At 39.1% G+C, this 23,434-nt stretch overlaps 1 protein-coding gene across 13 annotated transcripts in view; it reads left to right on the forward strand.

Annotated features, from left to right (window-relative positions):
- The window catches only part of ABCC12 (ATP binding cassette subfamily C member 12), an 82,704-nt gene that overhangs the window by 2,377 nt on the left and 56,893 nt on the right, over positions 1 to 23,434 (forward strand). For 12 of the 13 annotated variants that reach the window (XR_013380324.1, XR_013380323.1, XR_013380325.1 and 9 more), the window contains exons 2-6: positions 15,015 to 15,162; positions 18,447 to 18,602; positions 20,721 to 20,868; positions 21,158 to 21,391; positions 23,031 to 23,204. Coding sequence is in view for 10 of the 13 variants with exons in the window: in XM_077898536.1 (XP_077754662.1) it covers positions 15,044 to 15,162; positions 18,447 to 18,602; positions 20,721 to 20,868; positions 21,158 to 21,391; positions 23,031 to 23,204 (831 nt within the window). In the remaining 3 variants the exon portion in view is untranslated. Of the gene's footprint in view, positions 1 to 3,202; positions 3,317 to 15,014; positions 15,163 to 18,446; positions 18,603 to 20,720; positions 20,869 to 21,157; positions 21,392 to 23,030; positions 23,205 to 23,434 lie in introns of all 13 variants that reach the window. The other variant, XM_077898528.1, reaches the window with a different exon arrangement.

A 23,434-nucleotide genomic window follows, 5' to 3' on the forward strand; every position in this document is an offset into this window, starting at 1 on the left:
ATCCAGACCCCCTAAGACAAGCTGAGGACAACTTTCAATCCTGAGGATAGGATTCTTTGCCATTAGGAAAGTGAGAAAAATTATAGAGGTCAGAGTAACGGTTCTCCATGGATGGTGAAGCCCACACTCTCAGGAAGAGGATCTGGATCATAGAGACCGGGGCCATTTAGTTTGGACAGGAGAGCAATTGCAGATGATTTGCTAGGGGTGGGCAGAGGGACACAGAGATCGTCCTCACATGTCTGAGGGCACATAAAGGGGGCATAAATGTAGCCTGCCTGGCACCTGTGCTCAGAGTGACTACTGCAGGAAAATCACGTTCAGTTCCACAGAAAGGAAACAATCCATTCCCTTTAGGGCTATTTCTTTCTTTCTTTCCTTTTTTTAAATAATAAATTTATTTTTTATTGGTGTTCAATTTCAATTTGCCAACATACAGAATAACACCCAGTGCTCATCCCGTCAAGTGCCCCCCTCAGTGCCTGCCACCCAGTCACCCCCACCCCCCTGCCCTCCTCCCCTTCCACCACCCCTAGTTCGTTTCTTTAGGGCTATTTCTTGAAAAAAGGTTTAAACTTTTTATTTTGAAATGATTTTAAACCACATAAAAGTAACAACAATAATGCTAAGAAATTCTATCTACCCTTCACTCCGAATTGCAAATTAACATTTTGCCACATTTGCTTTCACATTCTCCCTCTATGCATAATTATTATTTTTCTGACACGTTTGGGAGTAAATTGCAGACATTTTGCTCCATTATCTCTAAATACTTTAGTATATATTTCCTAAGAATAAGGATGTTCTCTTACATAACCATAATTACCACAATTATTAATTGTCAAATTGTACAATTATCAACATCAGAAAATTTTATTTTAATGTAATACTATTTTATATCCTATCGTCCATATCCAAGTCCCCCAGTTGTCCCAAGATAACATCCTTATTTATTTATTTATTTATTTTCCTAGTCTGGGATCCAATGCAGGAATGGGTATCGCTTTTAGCTGTCAAGTATCTTTAGTTGCTGTTAATCTGGACCATTTCCTCGCCTTTCATTGTCTTTCATAATACAAACAATTTTAGAGAGCACAGACCAGTGGTTTTGTCCAATGTTCCTTTGGGTTTGTCTGATATTTCCTCTTGACTAGATTCAGGCTATCCATTTGTTTGTCAGAATACACATGAGGGCTGTCTTGAGGAGTGACTGGGATCCGTGGCCACAGCTTGCTGAATCATGGCCTGATTGGCTGGAAGGAAAATTCTCACTTGAGACACTGAATTTTCCATGGCTGATTTCTTCTTGGATCCTTTTAATTTTTGGATTCTGTGATTTCTGTCTCCCCCAAGTAATTTCAGTTGGCTTTCAGAACTTGTATTGAGCTCTGTCTTCTTTATTAGCTTTCTACCTCTGGTTTGCTCAGACTAATCTTCTGCGCAGCCCTCAGGGCACTGCAGGCAGGAGAAGTGGCCCAGAGGCAGTGGAAAGCCACGGGCAGCTGGTCAGGGACCATGGCTTAGCTGTTCAGGCTCATGTTGTGACAGTAACAGGGAGGACAACAATCTAGTAGAAAGACTGCATGCAAGGCTGTGACCATGACCAGATTTCCCTCCTCTTTTCTCTCTGGCCAGGGCTGGATTGCATTTATTTGAGGAGCCAACGACCCATCCAAGGATGAGAGGCCAATTTCTTTACTTTTCTCGGTCTGAACATCCCTGAGCATCCCCCTTCATTATCTTCCTGAGGCAAATCCTGAAAAGCCCAGGGGCTGGAGGAGGGGGATGCTGCTCTTGATGCTTTGGGTAGAGAAAGCTGTGAAGGGCATTTTGGTAAACAGACAAGTGGAAGTCTCGTGGGGAAGGCCCTTGGGGTGGGTGGGGGGACTTTTGCCCAGGGTTGGGTCTATGCAACCACTGTCTATATAATAGGTAGGAGCAGATCTAAAGCCCTTCACTGCTGTTCCCAGGCTTGCCCACATGGTGCCCTTAAGAGCCTCACTGTACAAGCACCACACCCCCATCTCAGCTCAATGCCTCACCTGAGCTTTCTCTCAAACTCTTCTTCTCACCTCTCCTCTTTTTTCCAGCCACCCAGCTGTAGTGTGACTTCCTGTAAGAGGTTCTTCCTAACTCCCTCCTCCTCCCACATCATACTGCTCTCACCTTCCTCAAAACTTGGATAGCACAGGTGGTCTGCATTACTCCGGGACACTGAGCACAGACAGCCTGCTTCCAGAGTTTGCATTCTTAAATATATGGTGAAATATTACAACGTCATGGGGCAATCCCTGCATAATTGCCCGATCTCATTCCTTTGCCTCCCAGAGGTAACCACCATCTTGAAATTGGTGTATATTTTCTCACTCATTTTTAAAAAGTAAGCTATTTTTTTTAAAGTAAGCTATTTTTAAAGAACAGTTTTAGGTTACAGAAAAGTTGTGAAAACAGTGCAGAAGATTATTAGATCTTACATTAGTATTAACATCTTGCATGTGTGCTAAGATTAATGAACAAATATTGATACATCATTATTTTTTAAAAAGATTTTATTTATTCATGAGATACACACAGAGAGAGGCAGAGGCAGGCTCCACGAAGGGAGCCAGATGTGGGACTCAATCCCGGGACTCCAGGATCACACCCTGAGCCAAAGGTAGATGGTCAACCGCTGAGCCACCCAGGCATCCCAATACATCAATATTGACTAATATCCATACTTCATTTAGTTTTCCTTAGTTTTTCCTTAGTTTTTACCTAATGTCTCTTTTGTTCCAAGATCCCATGTAGGATTTCGTCACCATGATTCCTTAGGCTCCTCTTGGCTGTGACCATTTCTCAGATTTTCCCTGTTTTTTTTTGTTTGTTTGTTTGTTTGTTTGTTTGTTTTGTTTTTGGTGACCTTGACAGTTTTAAGTAGTGCTGGTCAGGAATTTTGTAAAATATTCCTCAGTTAGGGTTTGTCTGGTATTTTTCCTATTAGACTGGAATTATGGGTTTTAGGGAGGAGGATGACATGCCATCATATCAAGGGCACAGAGTATCACCGTGACTTATCACTGTTGATACCAACCCTGATCACCTGGATGAGGTAGTATTTGTCAGGTTTCTTTACTGTCGAGTTATTCCTTTTTCCCCTTTTCCATACTGTACTGTAGTCTTGGGAGCACTGTATTCTAGTTCATAGAGCTCTTTCTTGCAGGCCCATATCTTGGCAATTCTGATACTTCTGTGTCTGTATACTGGCACTGAATTAAGTGAATGGCTGGTGAATGCTGAGAGCCAGGTTTCTCACTTTTGGAGTGGGAGTTTACAGGTAAGCAGGGGGAAGAGGTTAGAATTATGACAATTACAGTAATGGGTTACAGTTGAAGAATCAGTAGGAATCCATGTTTACATTAAATATATTCATATGGCTGCATATAGAAATAATTTTAGATATGTCTATAGATGCTTCCTTGCTCTGTCTAGAAGCCAAGGGGGTCTAGAAGCAACAACATCCCAGTAACCAAGAACATACCTAGTACTCATATCTTGGTTTCAAATACTATTTTCCAGGAAGAGGAATCAAGTTTCCTTGGAGAAACGGAATTTTACTACAAATATATTTATCAGTAAATGAACATATTATTGTTTTGCAAGTATGTGAACTTTACACAAGTGGTTATTGGAATGTATGTATTTTCTTGCAATGCTTTTCCCCCTTTCAATTTATCATGTTTAATTCTCACATGTACTCACATGTTTAATACTCACACGCAGATTTACATTCATTTTTATTGAATAGTAATATATGGTATTCATATTATACAACACACCCATTTTCCTATTGATGAATATTCAAAATGTTACAAACAGAGCTCCTATAAATATCTTTATAGAGGTGCCACTGAGATATTTTTACATGAGATTCTGTCTTCTATGGATTGTCTAAAAAGTTTTTTTTTATTTAAATTCAATTTCGTTAACATATACTATATTATTAGTTTCAGGGGTAGAATTTAGCGATTGATCAGTTGCATATAACACCCAGTGCTCACTATATCAAATGCCCTCCTTAATGCCCATCACCCAGTTATCCCATCCCCCTCCCACATCACCCACACCCTGCCAGCAACCCTCAGTTTGTTTCCTACAGTAAGAGTCTCTTACGGTTTGCCTCCCTCTCTGTTTTCATCTTATTTCATTTTTCTTTCCCTCTCCCTATATTCATCTATTTTGTTTCTTAAATTCCATGTATGAGTGAAATCATGTGGTATTTGTCTTTCTCTGACTGACTTATTTTGCTTAGCATAATATCCTCTAGTTCCATGGATTGTTTGCTTCTGTTTTTCCAGATTGAAGTTCAGTGTTGACATTAGTATGATTGAAAAGAGGCTAGCAGAGGTAGGGGAGCATTTGTGAGGACAATGAAAGTGAGCACGCAAAGTCTGTGGCTACTCTGTATGGGACTCCTGGAACACACAGAATTGGTTCTGAACATTTATATACCTACTGAGGGGAATTGCTGGCTATGTTAGTAAAATAATCTTGAACTTGATCAGATAATGCCAAATTGCTTTATAAGTTAGTTGTACAATTTATACTCCTATCAGCAGGGTTTAAGAGCTGCTATGATCCATATACATGCCAAGACTTACAATTTTCAGACTTTTAAATATAACCTATCCGAAGAATGAGAAATAGTTCTTACTGTGATTGTGGCTTTAATGCATACTTCCCTGATACTCAGAGATTGAGCATTTTTGTGTCTGATTATTTGGCTTATCTGTGAATTGCCTGTATATATCTTTTGCCCACATCTCTAATTGATTATTCTTTTGTTATTGATATATAGAGCATTCTTTGTAACTTTTGCATACTAATTCTCTGCGGTTAAGTGAATCGCATTTATACCAGCATGTTGCTTCACTTTTTAATCTTTAAACAATGTTTTAAAAATTTCGATCTTTTAAAAATTGGGTCTTTTGATTAACGTGACTTGTTACTAAAAACAAAACAAAACAAAACAAAACTATGACTTGTTACTGTTGATGTTGACCTTGGTGACCTGATTGAAGTAGTGTTTGTCAGGTTTCTCCACTGTCAAATAATTCTTTTCTTCCCTTTTCCATATTGCACTACACTCTCGGAAGCACCATATTCTAGTTGATCAAGTTGTTGCTCAAAGACTTGACAATTCTGATACCGTTAGCATGGTAGTTCTTTTTTCATCCAGTTACTTCCAATCTATTTGTGTCTTTATATTTAAAATCCATTTCTTGTAGGCACCATATCATTGCTTCTTGCTTTTACATCCATCCTGACAATCTCTAGTTTTTAAGTGAAGTGTTCACTCCTTATTTATTATTTATTTATTTATTTATTTATTTTTAATAATAAATTTATTTTTTATTGGTGTTCAATTTGCCAACATACAGAATAACACCCAGTGCTCATCCCGTCAAGTGCCCCCCTCAGTGCCCGCCACCCAGTCACCCGCACCCCCTGCCCTCCTCCCCTTCCACCACCCCTAGTTCGTTTCCCAGAGTTAGGAGTCTTCCATGTTCTGTCTCCCTTTCTGATATTTCCTACCCATTTCTTCTCCCTTCCCCTCTATTCCCTTTCACTATTATTTATATTTCCCCAAATGAATGAGACCATATAATGTTTGTCCTTTTCCGATTGACTTTTTTCACTCAGCATAATACCCTCCAGTTCCATCCACGTCGAAGCAAATGGTGGGTATTTGTCGTTTCTAATGGCTGAGTAATATTCCTCGGTGTCCATCGAAAGATGAATGGATAAAGACGATGTGGTTTATGTATACAATGGAATATTACTCAGCTATTACTCATCCATTTATATTTAATGTAATTATTGATATGGTTGGGTTTAAGCCTATGAGCTTGCTATTTGTCTTCCACTTACCCCTCTTTTTTATTCTTCTGTTCCTCCTTGCCTACATTTTGGGGTTGATCTACTATTTCATGCTCCATTTTATTTTTTTGATTGAATTCTTAGCTTTAAGTCTTTGTTTATATTTTGTGTTGTTTTTCCCCTAGGGCTAACACACTATGCTGTGATTTACATTTTCACATGTGTTATTGTGTGCTTATTTTCCAGTCTGTTTGGGGAAAAAGATAAATAAGTGGAAAGTTTTCCCAGAGGAGAAAGTGTCCGAATTGAGCCTTGAAGGCTGAACAGGAATTTGTCAAGTGAAGGGAAAGATGTTACATAGTTCCAGGTTGTGGCAGTGGTGAGTGTAAAGACAAAGAGGAAGAAGTAACTGACAATTTGTTCAGGGAGCAATAAGACATGTGGCATTGCTGAAGCACAGTGTTAGGTGGTGCAAATGGAGTGTTGAAAAGAAGTTTAGGGAGTTCCTATTTGAATTAGAAATCTAGAGGCTGGCTCCATGGTATTCATGTCATTAATATTCATTAATTGAATGAAGAGATTTTGAACAGAATTATTGCCTATAAAACATTTGCCCCCTCCAGTTGTTTATAATGCCTATTTCCATTTTGGGGGATTTTGTCTTTTTGAAGTGAAGACATTTTAATTTTCAAATTCTATTGTGAGAAAGAATATATTATTCTAAATGAGTGCTTCTTGTAATATAACATATGCAAGGGGTTTCCCAGGGTAACTGGAAAAAATGGGGCATCAGTTTCTCTGTATCCAGACTGCCCTAGATGAGATAGTGCCACTGATATTATATATACTTTTCTTTCTGTCAGCTTTATTGAGAAATAATTGACACATAATATAACTTATTTTATTATACACATAAATGTGTACAACATGTAGATTTGATAGACTTTGTTGTGAAATGACTACCACAGTAACATACCTCCATCACCTTACATGAAAATGTTTACGGTCCACTCTTTTAGCAACTTTCAAGAATATATACAGTACTGTTAACTATAACCACCATGCTGTACATTTGATCCCCAGAATTTACTCATTACTAGAAGATTTTACCATTTGACCAACATGTCCCCATTTCCTCTACCACCCAACCCCTGGCAACCACTGTTCTACTCTCTGTTAGCATGAATTTAACCTTTTTAGATTCTACATATAAGTGGGTATCATATAGTATTTACCTTTCTCTGTCTGACTTCCTTCACTCGGCATAATTCCCTCCAGGTTCATCTTTGTTGTCCCAAGTAGCAGAATGTCCTTCTTTCTCAGTGCTGAATAATATTCCATTATATATGTACATCACTTCTTCTTATTCCATTCATCTATAAGTGGACACTTGATTTTTTCATATCTTGACTGTTGTGAATGATGCTGCAATGGATGTGAAGGTGCGGATATCTTTTCAAGATCCTGATTTCATTTCCTTTGGATATATACCCAAAAGTGAGATTGATGAATCATATGGCAGTTTTACTGTAAATCTTTTGATAAGTTTCCATACTGGTTTTCATAGTAGCTGTACAAATTTACATTCTCATCACAGTACACAAGAATTCCCTTTTCTCTATGTTTTTGTCAACACTTGTTACCACTTGTCTTTTTGATGACAGCCATTCTAACAGGCATGAAGTGCTATCTCCTTGCAGTTTTGACTTGCATTTCCCTGATGATTAGTGATGTCACGCTGAACACCTTTTTATGTACCTGTTGGCCATTTTCTTTGGAAAAATGTCTATTCAGTTGCTCTGCTCATTTTTTAATCACATTTTTTGTTTTATTTTGCTTTTGAGTTGTAGGAGTTCCTTATAAATCTTGGATATTTACCCTTTATCAGACATGATCTGTTCATTTTTTTCCCCATTCTGTCAGTTGTCTTTTTATTTTGTTGGTTTTTTCTTTTGCTGTGCAGAAGATTTTAAGCTTGATGTAGTTCCACTTAATTATTTTTGCTTTTTATTTTGCTTTTGCTTCAATATCACATCCAAAAGATTATTGCCAAGACAGGGAGCTTTTTCCTTTGTTTACTTCTAGGAGTTTATGGTTTTAGTTCTTATGTTTAAGGCTTTAATCCATTTCAAGTTAATTTTTGTGAGTGGTGTTAAGATAGGAGTCAAATTTTATTCATCTCCATGTGATTATATGGTTTTCCCAATACTTTTTATTAAAGAGAATATCCTTTTCTCATTGAGTATTCTTGGATCCCTTGTCAAATATTAGTTGACTGTATATGCAAGTATATATGCATATGTATATGCTTATTTGTGGGCTCTCGATTTTGTTCAATTGGTTTATATGTCTGTTTTTATGTCAGCCATATTGATTACTATTGCTTTGTAGTATAGTTTGAAATCAGGAAGTGTCATGCCTCCAGCTCTGTTCCTCTTTCTTCTTTGGCTATTTAGGATCTTTTGTGTTTTCATACAAATTTTAGAATTGTTTATCTTTTTTTTTTTTTAGAATTTTTAATCTATTTCTGTGAAAAATGTCATTAGAATTTCTATGAGGATTGCATCAAATCTATAGATAACTGGCATGGCATGGACGTTTTAATATTAATTTTTCTGATCCATGAGCATAAGATAGCTTTCTATTTGTTTGTGTCTTCAATTTCTTTCCTCAAAGTTGTTGTAATTATCTGTGTACAGATCTTTCACCTCCTTTGTTAAGTTTAGCCACGAGTATTTTATTGTTTTTGATGACGTTGTGAGTAAGACTTTTATTTCTTTTCATATATTTCTTTTTAGTATATAGAAACACAACTGATTTCTGTATGTTGATTTTGTATCCTGCAACCTTACTGAATTTGTTGATTAGTTTTAACAGTTTTTTTTTTTTTTTGTAGTCCTTAGGATTTTCCATATATAAAATAATATTATCTGCAAGCAAGGACAGTTTTACACTTTTCCAATTTAGATACCCCTTATTTCCTTTTCCTGCCTGATGGCTGCTATGGTTAGGACTTCCAGTACTATGTTGAATAAAAGTGGTAAGAGTGAGTATCTTTGTCTTCTCTCTGATCTTAGATGAAAAACTTTCAACCTCTTGCTTTGAGTATGATGTTAGGTGTGAGTTTGTTATATATGGCCTTTATTATGTGGAGGTATATTTTTTTCTATATCTGTTTTATTGAGAGTTTTTATCATAAACAGATGTTGTATTTTATCAAGTAATTTTTCCACATCTATTAAGATGTATTTTAATGTATTAGATGATTTTTCTGTATTTCTTGAGATGATCATATGATTTATATTTTTCATTCTATTAATGTGATGTATCATATTTATTGATTTGCATATGTTGAACCATCCTTTCTTCCCAGGGATAAATCCCACTTGATCATGGTGTATGATTTTTTTAATGTGTTGTTGAATTCAGTTTGCTAATATTTTGTTGAGAATATTTGCATCTATATTCATCAGGGTATTGGCCTGTAGTTTTCTTTTCTTGTAATGTCTTTATCTGGCTTTAGTGTCAGGGTAATGCTTGTCTCATAAAATGAGTTTGAAGGTAAAATAGCTCCTCTTCAATTTCCTGGAGGAGTTTGAGGAGGTTTGGCATTAATTCTTCTTTAAATGTTTGGTAGAATTCACTAGGGAAAATATCTGGTCTTGGACTTTCTTTTGGGCGGTAGTTTCAATCACTGATTCAATCCTCTTATTGTATTGGTCTGTTCAGATTTTCTATTTCTTCATTGTTAAATCTTGGTAGGTTGTGTGTTTCTAGGAATTTATCAATTTCTTCTAGGTTATCTAATATGTCAGTGTAAGGTTGTTCTAATAGTTTCTTATGGTCGTTTGTATCTCTGTGGTATCAGTTGTAATGTCTACTTTTTCTAATTTTATTTATGAATCTTCTCTTTTTCCCTTTAGTTTAGCTAAAGGTTTGTCAATTTGCTTATCCTTTCCAAAAAAAACAAAACAGTTTTTAGTTTCATCAATCTTTTCTATTGTTTTTCTGGTCTTTATTTATTTCTGTTCTGATCTTTGTTATTTCCTTCTGCTAACTATAGGCTTAGTTTGTTCTTCATTTTTTGGTTCATTGAAGTGTAAAGTTAGGTTATTTGAAATCTTTCATTTTTCTTAAAGTAGACATTTATCACTATAAACTTCCACTTGGAGACTACTTTTGGTGCATCCCAGTAGTCTTGGTATGTAGTTTTTCTACATTGTTTGTTTCAAGATTTTTTTTTTCATTTTCCTTCTGATTTCTTCTTTGACTCATTGGTTGGTCAGAAATATGTTGTCTAGGGATGCCTGGGTAGCTCAGTGGTTGAGTGTCTGCCTTCGGCTCAGGGCATGATCCTGGTCCTAGGATCAAGTCCCACATTGGACTCCCTGTGAGGAGCCTGCTTCTCCCTCTGTCCGTGTCTCTGCCTCTCTCTCTGTGTCTCTCATAAATAAATCAATAAATCTTCAAAAAAAAAAAAAGAAATGTGTTGTCTAATATCCATATATTTGTGAGATTTCCAGCTTTCTTTTATTATTGATTTCTAGTTTCATACCATTGTGGTCAGAAAAAATACTTGGTATGATTTCAATCTTCTTATATTTGCTAAGACTTGTTTTGTGACCTATCATGATATACCCTTGAGAATGTTCCATGGGTTCCTGAGAAGAATATGTATTGTACGGTTATTGGACATAATGTTCTTTATATATTTGTTAAGTCCACTTGATCTAATGTGTAGTTCAAGCCAGTGTTTCCTTATTGATTTTCTGTCTGGATTATATAGCTAATGTTGAAAGTGGAGAATTAAAGTTATCTCCTATTATTGTATTATTGTCTATTTCTCCCTCAGATCTGTTAGCATTTGCTTAATATATTTACATGCTTCATTTTTAAAACATATCATCTGTCTATATTTATACATTTATATATATCATCTGTCTATATACATTTATATATATTTATATATGGATAAATATATATAGGATTGTTATATCTTCTTGATTAATTGATCATTTTATCATTGTGTAGTAATTTTGTCTCTTGTTATAATTTTTGGCTTAAAATCTATTTTGTTTGATATAAGTACAGCTGTGCTTGCTGTCATTTGTTTTCCACTTGCATGAAATACCTTTTCCATTCCTTCACTTTGAGCATATGTATGTCTTTAAAGCTGAAATGAGTCTTTTGTAGGCAGCACATAGTTGGGTCTCATTTTTTTCATACAGCCAGTGAAGAATTTAATCCATTTACATTTCATATATTTATTGATCGGTAAGGATCAATATTAATGCCATCTTATTGTTTTCTGGCTATTTTGTAGTCCATGTTCCTTTCTTCCTGTTTTACTGCCTCCCATTGTGAATTGATGATTCTCACAGTGATATGCTTTGATTCTTTTCTCTATCTTTTGTAAATCTTCTGTAGGTTTTTGCTTTGTGGTTACCTTAAGGCTTACATAAAACATTTTATGGGGCTCCTGGGTGGCTCAGTCACTTAGGTGTCTGCCTTTGGCTCAGGCCATGATCTCAGGGTTGTGGTATTGGGCCCTGTATCAGGCTCCCTGCTCAGCAGGAAGTCTGCTCTGCTTCTCCCTCTCCCTCTACCTCTCCACCGACCTCATGCTCTGTCTCTCTCCTTCTCTTTCTCAAATAGAATCTTAAAAAAATCATTTTATAGATATAATAGTGTATTTTATGCTGATAACAACTTAATTTTGACCACGTACAAAAACTCTACCATTTTTACTCCTCTATGCTATGCTATTGATGTCACATTTTGTTCTTTTTATATTATATATTTATGAAAAATTATTGTCTTTTAACTTTCATATTAGAATTGTTAACACACGACCATATACACTATTAGAGTATTCTGAACTTGACTATATGCTTACATTAGTTAGTATGTTGCATATTTTCATGTTACTAATTAGTATTCTTTAATTTCAGCTTAAAGAATTTCTTTCAGCATTTCTTGTTAAGGCAGATCTAGTGGTGATAAACTCCCTCAGCTTTTGTTTGCCTGGGAAAGTCTTTATCTGACTTTCATTTCCGAATAATAGCTTTGCCAGTTAGGGGATTCTTGGTTGGTAGGTTTTGCTTTTGTTTTTCTGGCACTTTGAATATATCATCCCACTCTCCTGGCCTGTATGGTTTCTGCTGAAAAATCACTAATAGTCTTACGGGGATTCCTTTGTAAGTTACAAGCTTCTTTTCTCTTGTTGCTTTTAAGATTCTCTGTTTGATTTTTGACAGTTTTATTGTAATATGTGTTAGAATCTCTTTAAGTTGAGTTTCTTTGGTGAACTATGAGCTTCATGAACTTGGCTATTCAAATCTCTACCCAGTTTTGGGAACTTCTCAGCCATTATTTCTCTTTTTTAATTTCCCAATTTTTAAAAAAAAAATTCTAGTAAGTTAACATATAGTGTAATACTGGTTTTAGGAATAGGATTTAGCAATTTGTCCTAGCCATTATTTCTTTAAATAAGTCTTTTGCCTCATTCTCCTTTTTTTCTTTTGATGATATCCTATGGATTGCATAGGCTTTCTTCACTCTTTTTAAACTTCTTTCTTTGTTCTCTCCTGACTGGATGATCTCAAAGTTCTTGTCTTCTAACGCGTAGATTCTTTCTGTTGTTGATACTGTTTCACTGTTCATTTTATTCATTGTATTTTCCACTTCCAGAATTTCTGTTTGATTCTTTTAATAATTTTTGTCTCTTAAACGTCTCATTTTGGTCATGTGTTGTTTTCCTGATTTATCTGAATTTTCTTTCTGTGTTTTCTTGTAATTCATTGAGTTTCCTTAAAACAGCTGTTTTCATTTCTTTATTGGGTTAATTGCAGATTTCCATATCTTTGGGAAGATTATTATTGTCCTTTGATGGTGTCATATTCCCTTAATTATTCATGCTCCTTGAAGTTTTGCATTGCTGTCTTCACATTTGAAATATCAGTTACCTCCTCCAATCTTTACTAACTGCCTCTGGGAGAGAAATACCTTCCATGGTCCTTGCTAGGGTGACTAGGGCTTTCTTAGAACTTCTTTGGATACATGAGCTCCATACTTCTTGCTCTTTCTTGTGGCAGAATTCTTAAGCCTATATGTTTTCTCTCAATCCTGCAGAGCACTGGACTGGGTACTGACAGCCTCCCTTGTATTTTCCCAAAAGTGGTAATAAAGCTCAAGTTTGTGGTCTCTACCTAGCCTACCTATTTGACATGGTTTTTTGTACATGCTTACTAGCTGTCTGTCAAAGCTTCCCCTCACTGCTGCCATTGACAGCATGTCAGCCACAGGATGGGTATGTGTATAGATGAGGCATGTGGAATGCTAGGAGTACCTGGAAACCAGTACTGAGCCATGTGTGAGTGAGATGTCCTTAGCGACTCAAGGGCAGGTTTCTTGATGTGGTCTGTGATGCAGTTAGTAGGATCCATGTCCTTTAATGCCCTCCAAGGGTCCTACGTACCTCCTAGCCTCTTCCTGCTTCTCTCATGTAGCTCAGAATTTAGTTCTCTGAATGTGGTGAAAGAGAAATAGGCTTCTTAGTCAGCATCCTGCATAGCTGGATTACCAGCTCTGGAAGCCAGCTCTCACTTTTGCCTGTGAGAGAAATCATGGGCTGAGAGGATCTCTTTTGGCCCTAAGCTATGCTGCCTTGAGGGAGGAGTGATGTGCATAAAGTCAAACTATTCCTCTTTCCTTCTCCAATACATCCAAATTTATATTGTTTTGCTCCAATGATGTGCTGGAAATTCTCTACTGACAACGGGGACTTCCCCAAATGTTCTTTCATCCTTAGTGATTGTCTAAGGCAAAATTTCCTGGGGCTCCTAGACATGGCCAAGAGGGGCTAGAGCCAGTTCATGGGCCACTTCAGGGTCCCACAGCCAAGACCAAGGTCTGTATGTCCATTACCTGATACATGGATGGGCAAGACTCTTGGGTTTCTTGGCATATAGTGCAGGATTCCACAACTCCCAGAAAGGCACTTTTGTTTGTGAATAGATGCCAAATTGTTATTGGGAGCAGGGGAGACATGAACAAAGGCTGTCTTATTCAGCCATGATGCTAGTGTCACTACCACATATATTCTTGAGTAAGTCCTTTCCCTTCTTTGGGGCTCTGTTTCCTCTTCTGTATAATGAAGAGTTTGTAAAAGATTGAATTTGAGAACAATTCCGACTCTGTAATGGATTTATCAGTTATTAAAACCTTGATGGGAATTGGTTTATTTGATGTTTCTAGCCATGAAAACTTCCTGGGAAAATTTATGGGAATGGGACCACCATATATATTTAATAGTGAGGCCTCTAATTATAAGTGACAGAAAGGAGACCAAGACAGTTTGGATAAAAAGGGAGAATTCATCCCTAGCATACAGAGAGGGAGGTGTTATGGAACCCTAGAGGAAGAATAGAGCTGGGTCTTAGGGAGGGACTGAAATAAGGAATAGGAAAACCTGTAAGGATTATTCTTTATTCATTAAGTTTAGGTGATTGGTGAATATGGTGGTTGGTTTATAGACTGGACAGGCACTCCAGAAAGTGTTTTCTCCACCTAGATTATTGGGTTTCCTTAAGAGTAGTGGTCATAGAAATAGAGGGCCTGGGCTTGCCCAGTCCTGAGGGGTAGTCTCATTGAAGGTCTCTAGCTCTTTGGTATAGGGCAATGTGGATGTATAAGCTCCTGGGTATCTGAGAGAAGCAGGAAGAAAAAGGGTGTGTGTGTGTGTGTGTGTGTGTGTGTATGCCAAACTTCACTCTGTGTGAAGTAAATTTGTGTGATAGCAAACATACCTTCCTGGAGCTCTTTTTTTGGTTTGGGATTCAGACTGGCTCCCAACAGAAAATTCACAATAGACTTTCTTCTCCCAGTCAACCCAAACTGGGAAAGAAGAGGCACTGAATGTCCTTGCTAATAAGGAAACCTCAGAGTGGAGTTGAGGGATGTGGCAGGGTTTTTGGCCACACCTCAAACCCCATCCCCCATCTGCCCCATAAATGTAGAAAGCTAATTGATAAAACTGTCTAAGGGGTTGAAACAAGGAAGCTGATCTGGGTAGAGTCTGGGTGAAGTAGGGACTGGCTGATCCCATTCCAGAGTGTCGTCATTCCTCAGTGACCTTCCTCATCTCTGTGCTGCAGAGTGAAAGTGTCCCTAGGCCACCATCAGGATGGTGGGTGAAGGCCCCTACCTTATCTCAGATCTGGATCGGCGAGGCCAGCGAAGATCGTTTACAGAAAGATATGACCCCAGCCTAAAGACCATGATCCCGGTGAGACCCTGTGCAAGGTAAGCCAGAAAGAGGATTGGATGGAGGGCCAGGGTGGAACCTCCAGAATTAGTTTCTCCCCATCAGGAGAGTAGGCACTGGCTCTGCCCCCCATGCTGGTGCTCTATATGCTTGTCCTTTGGTCATCCATCCATCCATCCATCCATTTATTAACCACTTCTTTATTCCCATTATCCTTTGGTGAGAGGGAGACAATATCCAATGTTTAAGGACAGCTTTCATTGTGCCAGCCCAAGTTGTTCAAGTACTTTACAAACATGGCCTCATTCACTTTTCACAACCACCGTGGAAGTACTGTTATCTTTATCTGATAGGTGGGGAAGTGAGGCATAGAGAAGGTAAGTTCATCAGTTAGCTTTTTCTTTGTAACAAAAAAACTTCCTGTTAACACTTAGAAGCCTAAAACGATCGCCATTTAGTTAGCATACAGTTTTATGGTTGGGTCAGCAATTTAGTCTGAGCTTAGCTGGGTGATTCATTTGGTCTTGACTAGGCTTACTTATAAATCTGCTCGTCAGCAATGTGGTTTACTTCTCAGGGTCAGTTGACTGTAGGCTGGGGCAATGGGGACAGGTGAGCCACATGGGCTATCAATTCTCATTAGGGTATCCTGGGCTTGATCACTTAGTAAACTGCCAAAACGATGAGTGGAAGCATATAGATTTTCTTGAGACTCAGGCTCAGAACTGGCACCCCATTTCTTTCACAGCATTCTATTTGCCAAATTAAGTCACAAGTCAGCCCAGATTCAAAGTGTAAAGAAATAGATCTACAGAGGGAAGCAGCTGCAAGCTCACTTCCAAGGGGAATGGATCTACTCTATACAGGTGGGGAGAGGGAATTGGATCAGTTTTGAACTGTAGGATAGGGACACATGCAGCCTGACTTTTAAGCTCACATGCTTAACTAGAATATGATATGATATGATATGATATGATATGATATATTATTAATATTGTATTAGTCACAATATTATAAAATTCTGCCTTTTTTTTTTTTAACCTAGAAAGGGCCCTGTGTCCTCCGAACAGCAGAAGGCCAAGTAGCATCCCCTTAGAGAGGTGACACAATGTTGCTCTCTCCTACAACCTCTGGATGGAAGATGTACCTTGATCCCTCTAAAAGGAGGGATGAAGGTTGAAAGGTGGAGGAATAGGCTACCATTTCCTTAGCCCCAGGCAGGAAAAGAGTAACTACCCATTGTTTTGGCTAAGTTTATAATTGCTTTGTGGAGAGGCAATGTTGTGTAGTGCTTAAGAGAATGATGGGACCCTGGAGTCAGCAAGCAGTGGCTTTGAGTTATTGTTCCACCACTTACCAACTGTAAGATTTTGGTCAAGTACTTTAACTTCTCTGTATCATGATGTTCTTGTCTATGAAATAGGGTCATTAAACTATCCTTCTGTACATTTCGCTGATTTGTTTTAAGAATTCTATGAGGTAATGTATGACTTTATCATAAAAGCCACCTTTTAGGAAATTTTACTATTTGCTGGGGACATAGTACCTTGTTAATACTCTCTTAGCTTGAATTCTCCAAAAGCAGAGTCTGAGCTGAGAACTTGGTAGCTCATTTAGGAGGTGATCCCAAGAAGCAAGAGGCAAAATTTAGGGGAAGTGAGGCAGGGAAGGACAATATAGTGTCATCAGTGTCACTGCTGTAGGAATGGGGACTGGATTCTACTAGGACCTCCTGAGAAAGTGTACAGTTTTCCACCCAAAGAATGGAGAATGCATTTATCCAGGGGTTCCTATACTCCATTTGTTAAGATTTGCCCCTGGAGGCATCAGCCCTCTACAATTCTGGGCTGCATTTAGGCTCCTGAGAAGGCACTAAAACAGGTAGTGAAACGCAGCATAGCTCACATTTGAGATGGGATACTCAGCCTTAGCTAGCATGACACTGTCCTCTATAGCTGAGATCCGAGGTCTATATGACAAGAGCCTGTGACTCAGGGCATCCGGACAGCATCTGCTACAAATATAAAACTCTTACAGTGTCCAGAATATACTAATCACTTAATAATCAGTAGACATTACTCCAGGTCTCTGATTTTATTCTGTCTTAGATGGTTAATTTCTCAAGGGCAAAACCAAGGTCTTTTCCTCCTCCATTTCCTCTTCCTTTTCTTTCTTTTCTTCCTTCCTTCTCCTTGGCTGTTTACTCTTTCTCCTCTTCCTCCTCCTCCTCTTTTTACTTCTTTGTTCTCCTTTTCCTTCTGCACCTCTCTGTTTCTTCTTTTTACTCCTCCCTTTCACCTTCCTCATCCTCCTTTTTTTAATCTGTTAGCTAATATGTATGTAGCCATAGCACTTTAAATGTTTTAATTCATTTTATCCTTCTGATCTGCAGAACCATGAGTTTGCCTCCATCACGTGCCTGATTAGGTAGCCTCCCTGCCCCTCCACCATGGTGGCATGACTTGCTCTGCACCTTCCCCATCCTTCTGAGAGCACAAGATATGGATCCTACTCCTCTGATACTTAGCTTCTGGGTCTTTATTTCCTCATGACAAATGGGTCAGGTGTCCTCTTTCACATGGGATTGTCATGAGACTTGAACATTGGTTAATGTTCAACACTGGCTCACTAAAAGAATTCCCTGGTTAGTAACATTTATCAGTTCTTATGGTGTGACCATGCCTAACATAGCGGATTTCAAGCCAATGTGATGTCACTGACTGCCAAATTGAAAAGAGATGAGCATTAGCACCCTGTTATGAGGTATTTCTACCATATAGATACAATAGATTTACAAAATCTAAAGATCATAGATACTAGCAAAATCTAGTAAAATAATTAAGAAGTGATGAGTTTCAAGTACTTATTACCTTTGTCCTTAAGATAATTTATTTAAAATTATGAAATTTTTGTTAAAGATTTTATTTATTCATGAGAGACACAAAAAGAGAGAGGCAGAGACATAGGCAGAGGGAGAAGCAGGCTTCATGCAGGGAGCCTGATGTGGGACTCGATCCCAGGACTCCAGGATCACGCCCTGAGCCGAAGGCAGACGCTTGACCGCTGAGCCACCCAGGCATCCCTAAAATTATGAAATTTTAAATATTGGCTGTGTTTAGCAACTAACTTGCAAAACTCCTGAAAATCTTACAATCAGCTCTCACAAGCTGATTGGTGCTGGTCCCAGCACACACCACTGCTCAAAGGGCTAACGGGTGGGAATCATGGCTTCTAGTGTGGCTGTGATTATTAAGAGCTCAAGCCAGGGACTCAAGGTGTTGACCACTATGCCCTGGAACATGGAGTATCTCATTTGTCTTAGGCTGGCATCCAACCCTGTGGATGATGCAGGGCTACTCTCCTTTGCTACGTTTTCCTGGCTCACACCAGTGATGGTTAGGGGCTACAAGCACACACTGACTGTGGACACCCTGCCTCCGCTGTCACCATATGACTCATCGGACACCAATGCCAAAAGGTACCAGGATTCACTCGGGTCACCTCAGGAGAGGAGCCTACCCTATACAGGGGCCCATGAGCCTTTTGAGTTCTCCCCCTCCCCAGGTGTGGAAATGGACACTTCTAGGTCCTTGGGGGCCCTCTTTGGTGGCTGCTGGGTTGGGCTGACTGAACTTGTTGTCCCAGTCTCTGGGAAGGTGAGGTATGGGGAGAGTTGGTGTGGAAAAAGGACTGCTTGTGAGCTACAGCCAGAAGCTGAGGACCATGCTGGCTGGGCTGTCGCTAGTTTGTAGGAGTACTACATCAGGACAAAGGTGGCCAGAATTTCACTTTGCACTGTGCTGACCAGACCCACCTGGGCTGCTGCTACATGCAGCTCCACACATTGTATTTTTACTTCAAAAATCATTATTGGGCTTTTATATTGCAAAATATGTTTAGGCTGAAGCAAATGAAGACACCAATATTTGATAATTTTGACTTGCAAAAAATGTAAATTGCATCGGTTCAATCTAATTCATATTCATTCTAAAAATGTTAAAGCAACAGACATTTTAAGCCCTACGAGTATCTCTACCATACTCCTGCTTTGCTCCCCAGAGGTCAGCATTGTTAAAAGTTGATGTTGATCTGTCCAGAATTTTTTCTACTCTGATTAAGCACACCCTGTGGTACCATCTTCTGCAGATCAGTACCTCTTATTGTTCCTCTCACTTGCACATCACGTTTTTTTTTCTTTAAACAAAGTGAAGCATACTACAGAATCAATCATTTTGCTATTTTCAGTAAGCATTTATAAAGACTTTTTCCACATCAGCATAAGGATAAAGACATTAACTTCATTCTTTCTACAAGCTGCTTTGACCTTTGAGGTTGGGATGAGTCATAATGTCTTAAACAATGGGGAACTTTTCTAAGTCTTCTCTGCACTTATTTCTTCTGGGAGTCTTCTTATCTTTGGCCACCTGGGGTAAAGTGCAAGGCATAGTCTGGAGTATGTGGTTATAGGGCTGAGAGTTTTAATCATGGTCTTGCAATTGTTTCTACAACTGTGGTTCCCTTCACCCATGTACTTCAGATATCTCATTCAGTAGTAATTCCCCAGATCATAGTCTGGAGAAAGTTGCTAGTGAGATCAGACAGAAGGGGCAGCATTTTCCTTCTACTTCTCTGGTCCAAACTTCTCTTTCTGTTTTTAAAGTTTCCTTCCATCTACTCAACATCAACTTGGATCCACTTCTCTTCTATGCTATGCCTACTCCTAGGTGAGCTTATCCACTGCAAAGACTCAACACCAAACACAACCTTAATAATATGCCACTTCATATCTAAAGCTATATATACTCTTCTCCTCTTCTTGACAAACTCCATTCACATGGTTGGTTGAGCCAGAAAATTGGGATTTGTTGTCCTGTTGTCTCTGTCCATCCTCCTCAAATGCACTTCCCTTAAATCCAGTGTCAAACCTCTGCCACTTCTGCCCTGGATATCAACAGTCTCCTCCTGTGGTCCCCATGCCTTTGTTCCCCTATAATCCACTATTTTCACAGCAATCTGAATGTTCTTTTAGATATGTAAAATGATCTTATCATTTTGGCTTAAAAACCTGCAATGGCTTCTTTTGCTCGGGAAAATAAACTTAAACTCCTTCCTGAGAACTATGAGGTCCCATGGGATTTGTTTGGCTCTGCCCCTCCTCCCAGTGTCATGTCAACTCTTTCTTCCTTTACCACACTTCTGTCATACTGGCCTTCTTTCAGATCTTTGAAATGGACAAACTCTTTACTGCCCTGGGGAAGATTACTCTTGTCATTTTTCTGTTGTCTCTCTCTCTCTCTCTCTTTTTTTTTTTAAATCGAACTGGTATTGTGCCAGAGATGGGCAGTAGGAGCAGGAAATGAAGTGCCCAAGTGTCAGGTACCAGCTTGTGCTCATGCCAAGGCTTTGTTTTTCTGCTCCTCCCATACCCCACCTGCTCTGGAAAATAAGAAAAGAGAATCAGTGGTGCTTGTGTGGAGGCACCACTGGTAGGGATGAGGGTTGTGTTGAGAACACTTGAGAGGTTTGTTCATCAAAGTAACTTCAAATAGCAAGTGGAAATGAAATCCCTTTTCTTCTTCTTGTTCTTTCATCACAGATTTCGAATCCTTTGGGATGAAGAGGTAGAAAGTGTGGGTCCTGAGAAAGCCTCTCTGGGCCGAGTGGTCTGGAAATTCCAGAGGACACGTGTTTTGATGGATATTGTGGCCAACATCCTGTGCATTATCATGGCAGCCATAGGGCCGGTGAGTGGGGGTGGCCCTTTTTCTGCCTTGTCAAATAGGTCCCCAGATTGGCAAAGAATGCCATTAGTTACTTTCTCTACGAGCTGGTGGGTTTAGTACATTGTCATTATCTTTGAGCTCCTTGGGGGCAAATTTTCATAAAGCTAATCCTTGACAAGCACAGCAGCAGCCACTGAAATTAATTAAAAAGTTTGCCTCATAAAGTCAGCTTGCTGACATTATCTGAGGCTTCCTATATCAACCTCAACCTCCAATGGCTCTTTCCTCTCTCCATTGTGCTATTTTACAGACAGTTCTCATTCACCAAATCCTCCAACAGACCGAGAGCATTTCTAGGAATGTCTGGGTTGGCATTGGTCTGTGCATGGCCCTTTTTGCTACTGAGTTTACCAAAGTGCTCTTCTGGGCCCTTGCCTGGGCCATAAATTACCGCACAGCGATCCGATTGAAGGTGGCTGTCTCCACCCTGGTTTTTGAAAACCTGGTATCCTTCAAGACACTAGCACACATCTCTATTGGTGAGGTAAGCTGGCCAAGAGTTTAATTTTAGAAAATTAAATCCTAAGTTTTCTGAAATTGAATGAGATATGCTTCCTGGATAATGCATATGCCTTTTATTTGTCCAATGTCCTACCCATTATATCCCAACATTCTGCTAAATGAGATGATGGAGACTCAAAACATTAGAGGAGTTCAGTGAAAGGAGGGCTCCATTCAAGCTGGGGAATTTGGAAAGGCTTCCCTGTTTCAACTGAGACAGGGCATGGGGGTAACCTCATTCAATCCCTTTGATTGTCAAAAAGGACACTGAGGCAGTATGGAACACACCACAGGCACAAAAAAATGAGTGAGCAATTGGTCCAATGTTTCTGCCTGTGTAGAGTTTGGAGTCCTAAAGCTATAGTAAAGACTACATCTGCTGGACTTCAGGATCTATCTTTCTTCTTTCTTTCTTTCTTTCTTTCTTTCTTTCTTTCTTTCTTTCTTCTTTCTTTCTTTCTTTCTTTCTTTCTTTCTTTCTTTCTTTCTTTCTTTCTTCCTTCCTTCCTTCCTTCCTTCCTTCCTTCCTTCCTTCTGAGAGAGGGGGGGAGAGAGAGAGAGAGGGTGGGGGTGAGAAGCAGAGGGAGAGAATCTCAAGCAGGTTCAATGCCCAGTACAGAGCCCATTTTGAGGCTCTATCTCACAGTCAGAAGATAACTGACAAGAGTCAGAAGCTAACCAACTGAGCTACCCAGGTGCCCCGAATTTATATCTTCTTAAGCCCTTGAGCCTTAGCAATAAGATAAGCCTAAGCAATAAGATTCTCATCATTTACACAAAATATTTCCCTAGTCAAGGGAACTCCAGGTGGTATAAGGTAAGGGAGAAGGCTTGCCTCTTTCTTATAGTTGCTCTTTCATTATGTCCAAAGCATCCCGTATCACTGAAGATGAACTTGGTTGCATAGAATAAGAAAATCCAAAATAACAGTAGATTAAGCAAGATTAGTTTGTTCCACTCTTTGTAAAAGTAGTCTGGAAGAGAGTAACTCAGGGCTGGTATGAACACTTCTGGATCTTCGTACTTTTCTTTGTCACTATGCCAGCACATGGCTCCCATAATGGCTCAGGATGGATGCTGGAGGTCCCGCCATGCCAGTCATGTTTCAGATAGCTGGTAAGATGAAGGAGAGAAGAATAAGGTATATGTCCTCTAAATTGACTTGGCTCCCTATAAGAATGCATTCTCAAACTCCCATTTGACACTTTTGGCTTTTATCTCATTGCCCTTGACACAGTCACATGGCCATACTCTTTCCACAAGGGAGGCTGAAAAATGTAATTTTTAAGCTGGGCACATTGCTGCTCTGAATAAAGCAAGAAGAAGAGATAGATAAAGAGTAGGCAGCTAGCCATCTCTCCAGCATGCTCTTAGATGGTAATATTTATTACTCTTTTTGTCAAGATTTCTTCATTGGGACTCTCAGTCCTAAAAGATGGGCCTCTCCAAAATTAGATCAGCATGAGAGCCATTCATCATGTTGGTCCCCTGATGATACCCCTCCCCCTTAAGGCAGTTTTTTCTCTTCTCTCCTCAGACCCCTCAACCATTCTGAAAGCCTTCAGTTGAGGAGATGTTTGCATGAAGCTTCCAAAGCCTGAACCCATGTGCTTTCTTTCCAGGTGCTCAATACATTATCAAGTGACAGTTATTCCTTGTTTGAAGCTGCCTTGTTTTGTCCCTTGCCAGCCACCATCCCTATCTTAATGGCTGTTTGTGCAGTATATGCCTTTTTCATTCTGGGGCCCACAGCCCTCATCGGGATATCTGTGTACATCATATTCATCCCCATCCAGGTAATGGCAGGCCTTTGCAATTGTAACTGCTGTACGCTTGCATTTTGCACACATGTTCTCACTGAATTGGATAGAAGGCTTCATTTCCAGGGCAGGGACTTGAAGTCTGTGCCCCCACTTTGTGCTCACAAATGTACTTTTTTTGTTGTTGGCACAGTGTATTATTTTTTAAGAACTTGAATTTGAATGCCCTAGGGGAGGGGTACATGCTTTTCAATTTGTCAAAGTCC

Source organism: Canis aureus, chromosome 5 (assembly GCF_053574225.1).
Source record: "Canis aureus isolate CA01 chromosome 5, VMU_Caureus_v.1.0, whole genome shotgun sequence".
Lineage (NCBI taxonomy): Eukaryota > Metazoa > Chordata > Mammalia > Carnivora > Canidae > Canis > Canis aureus.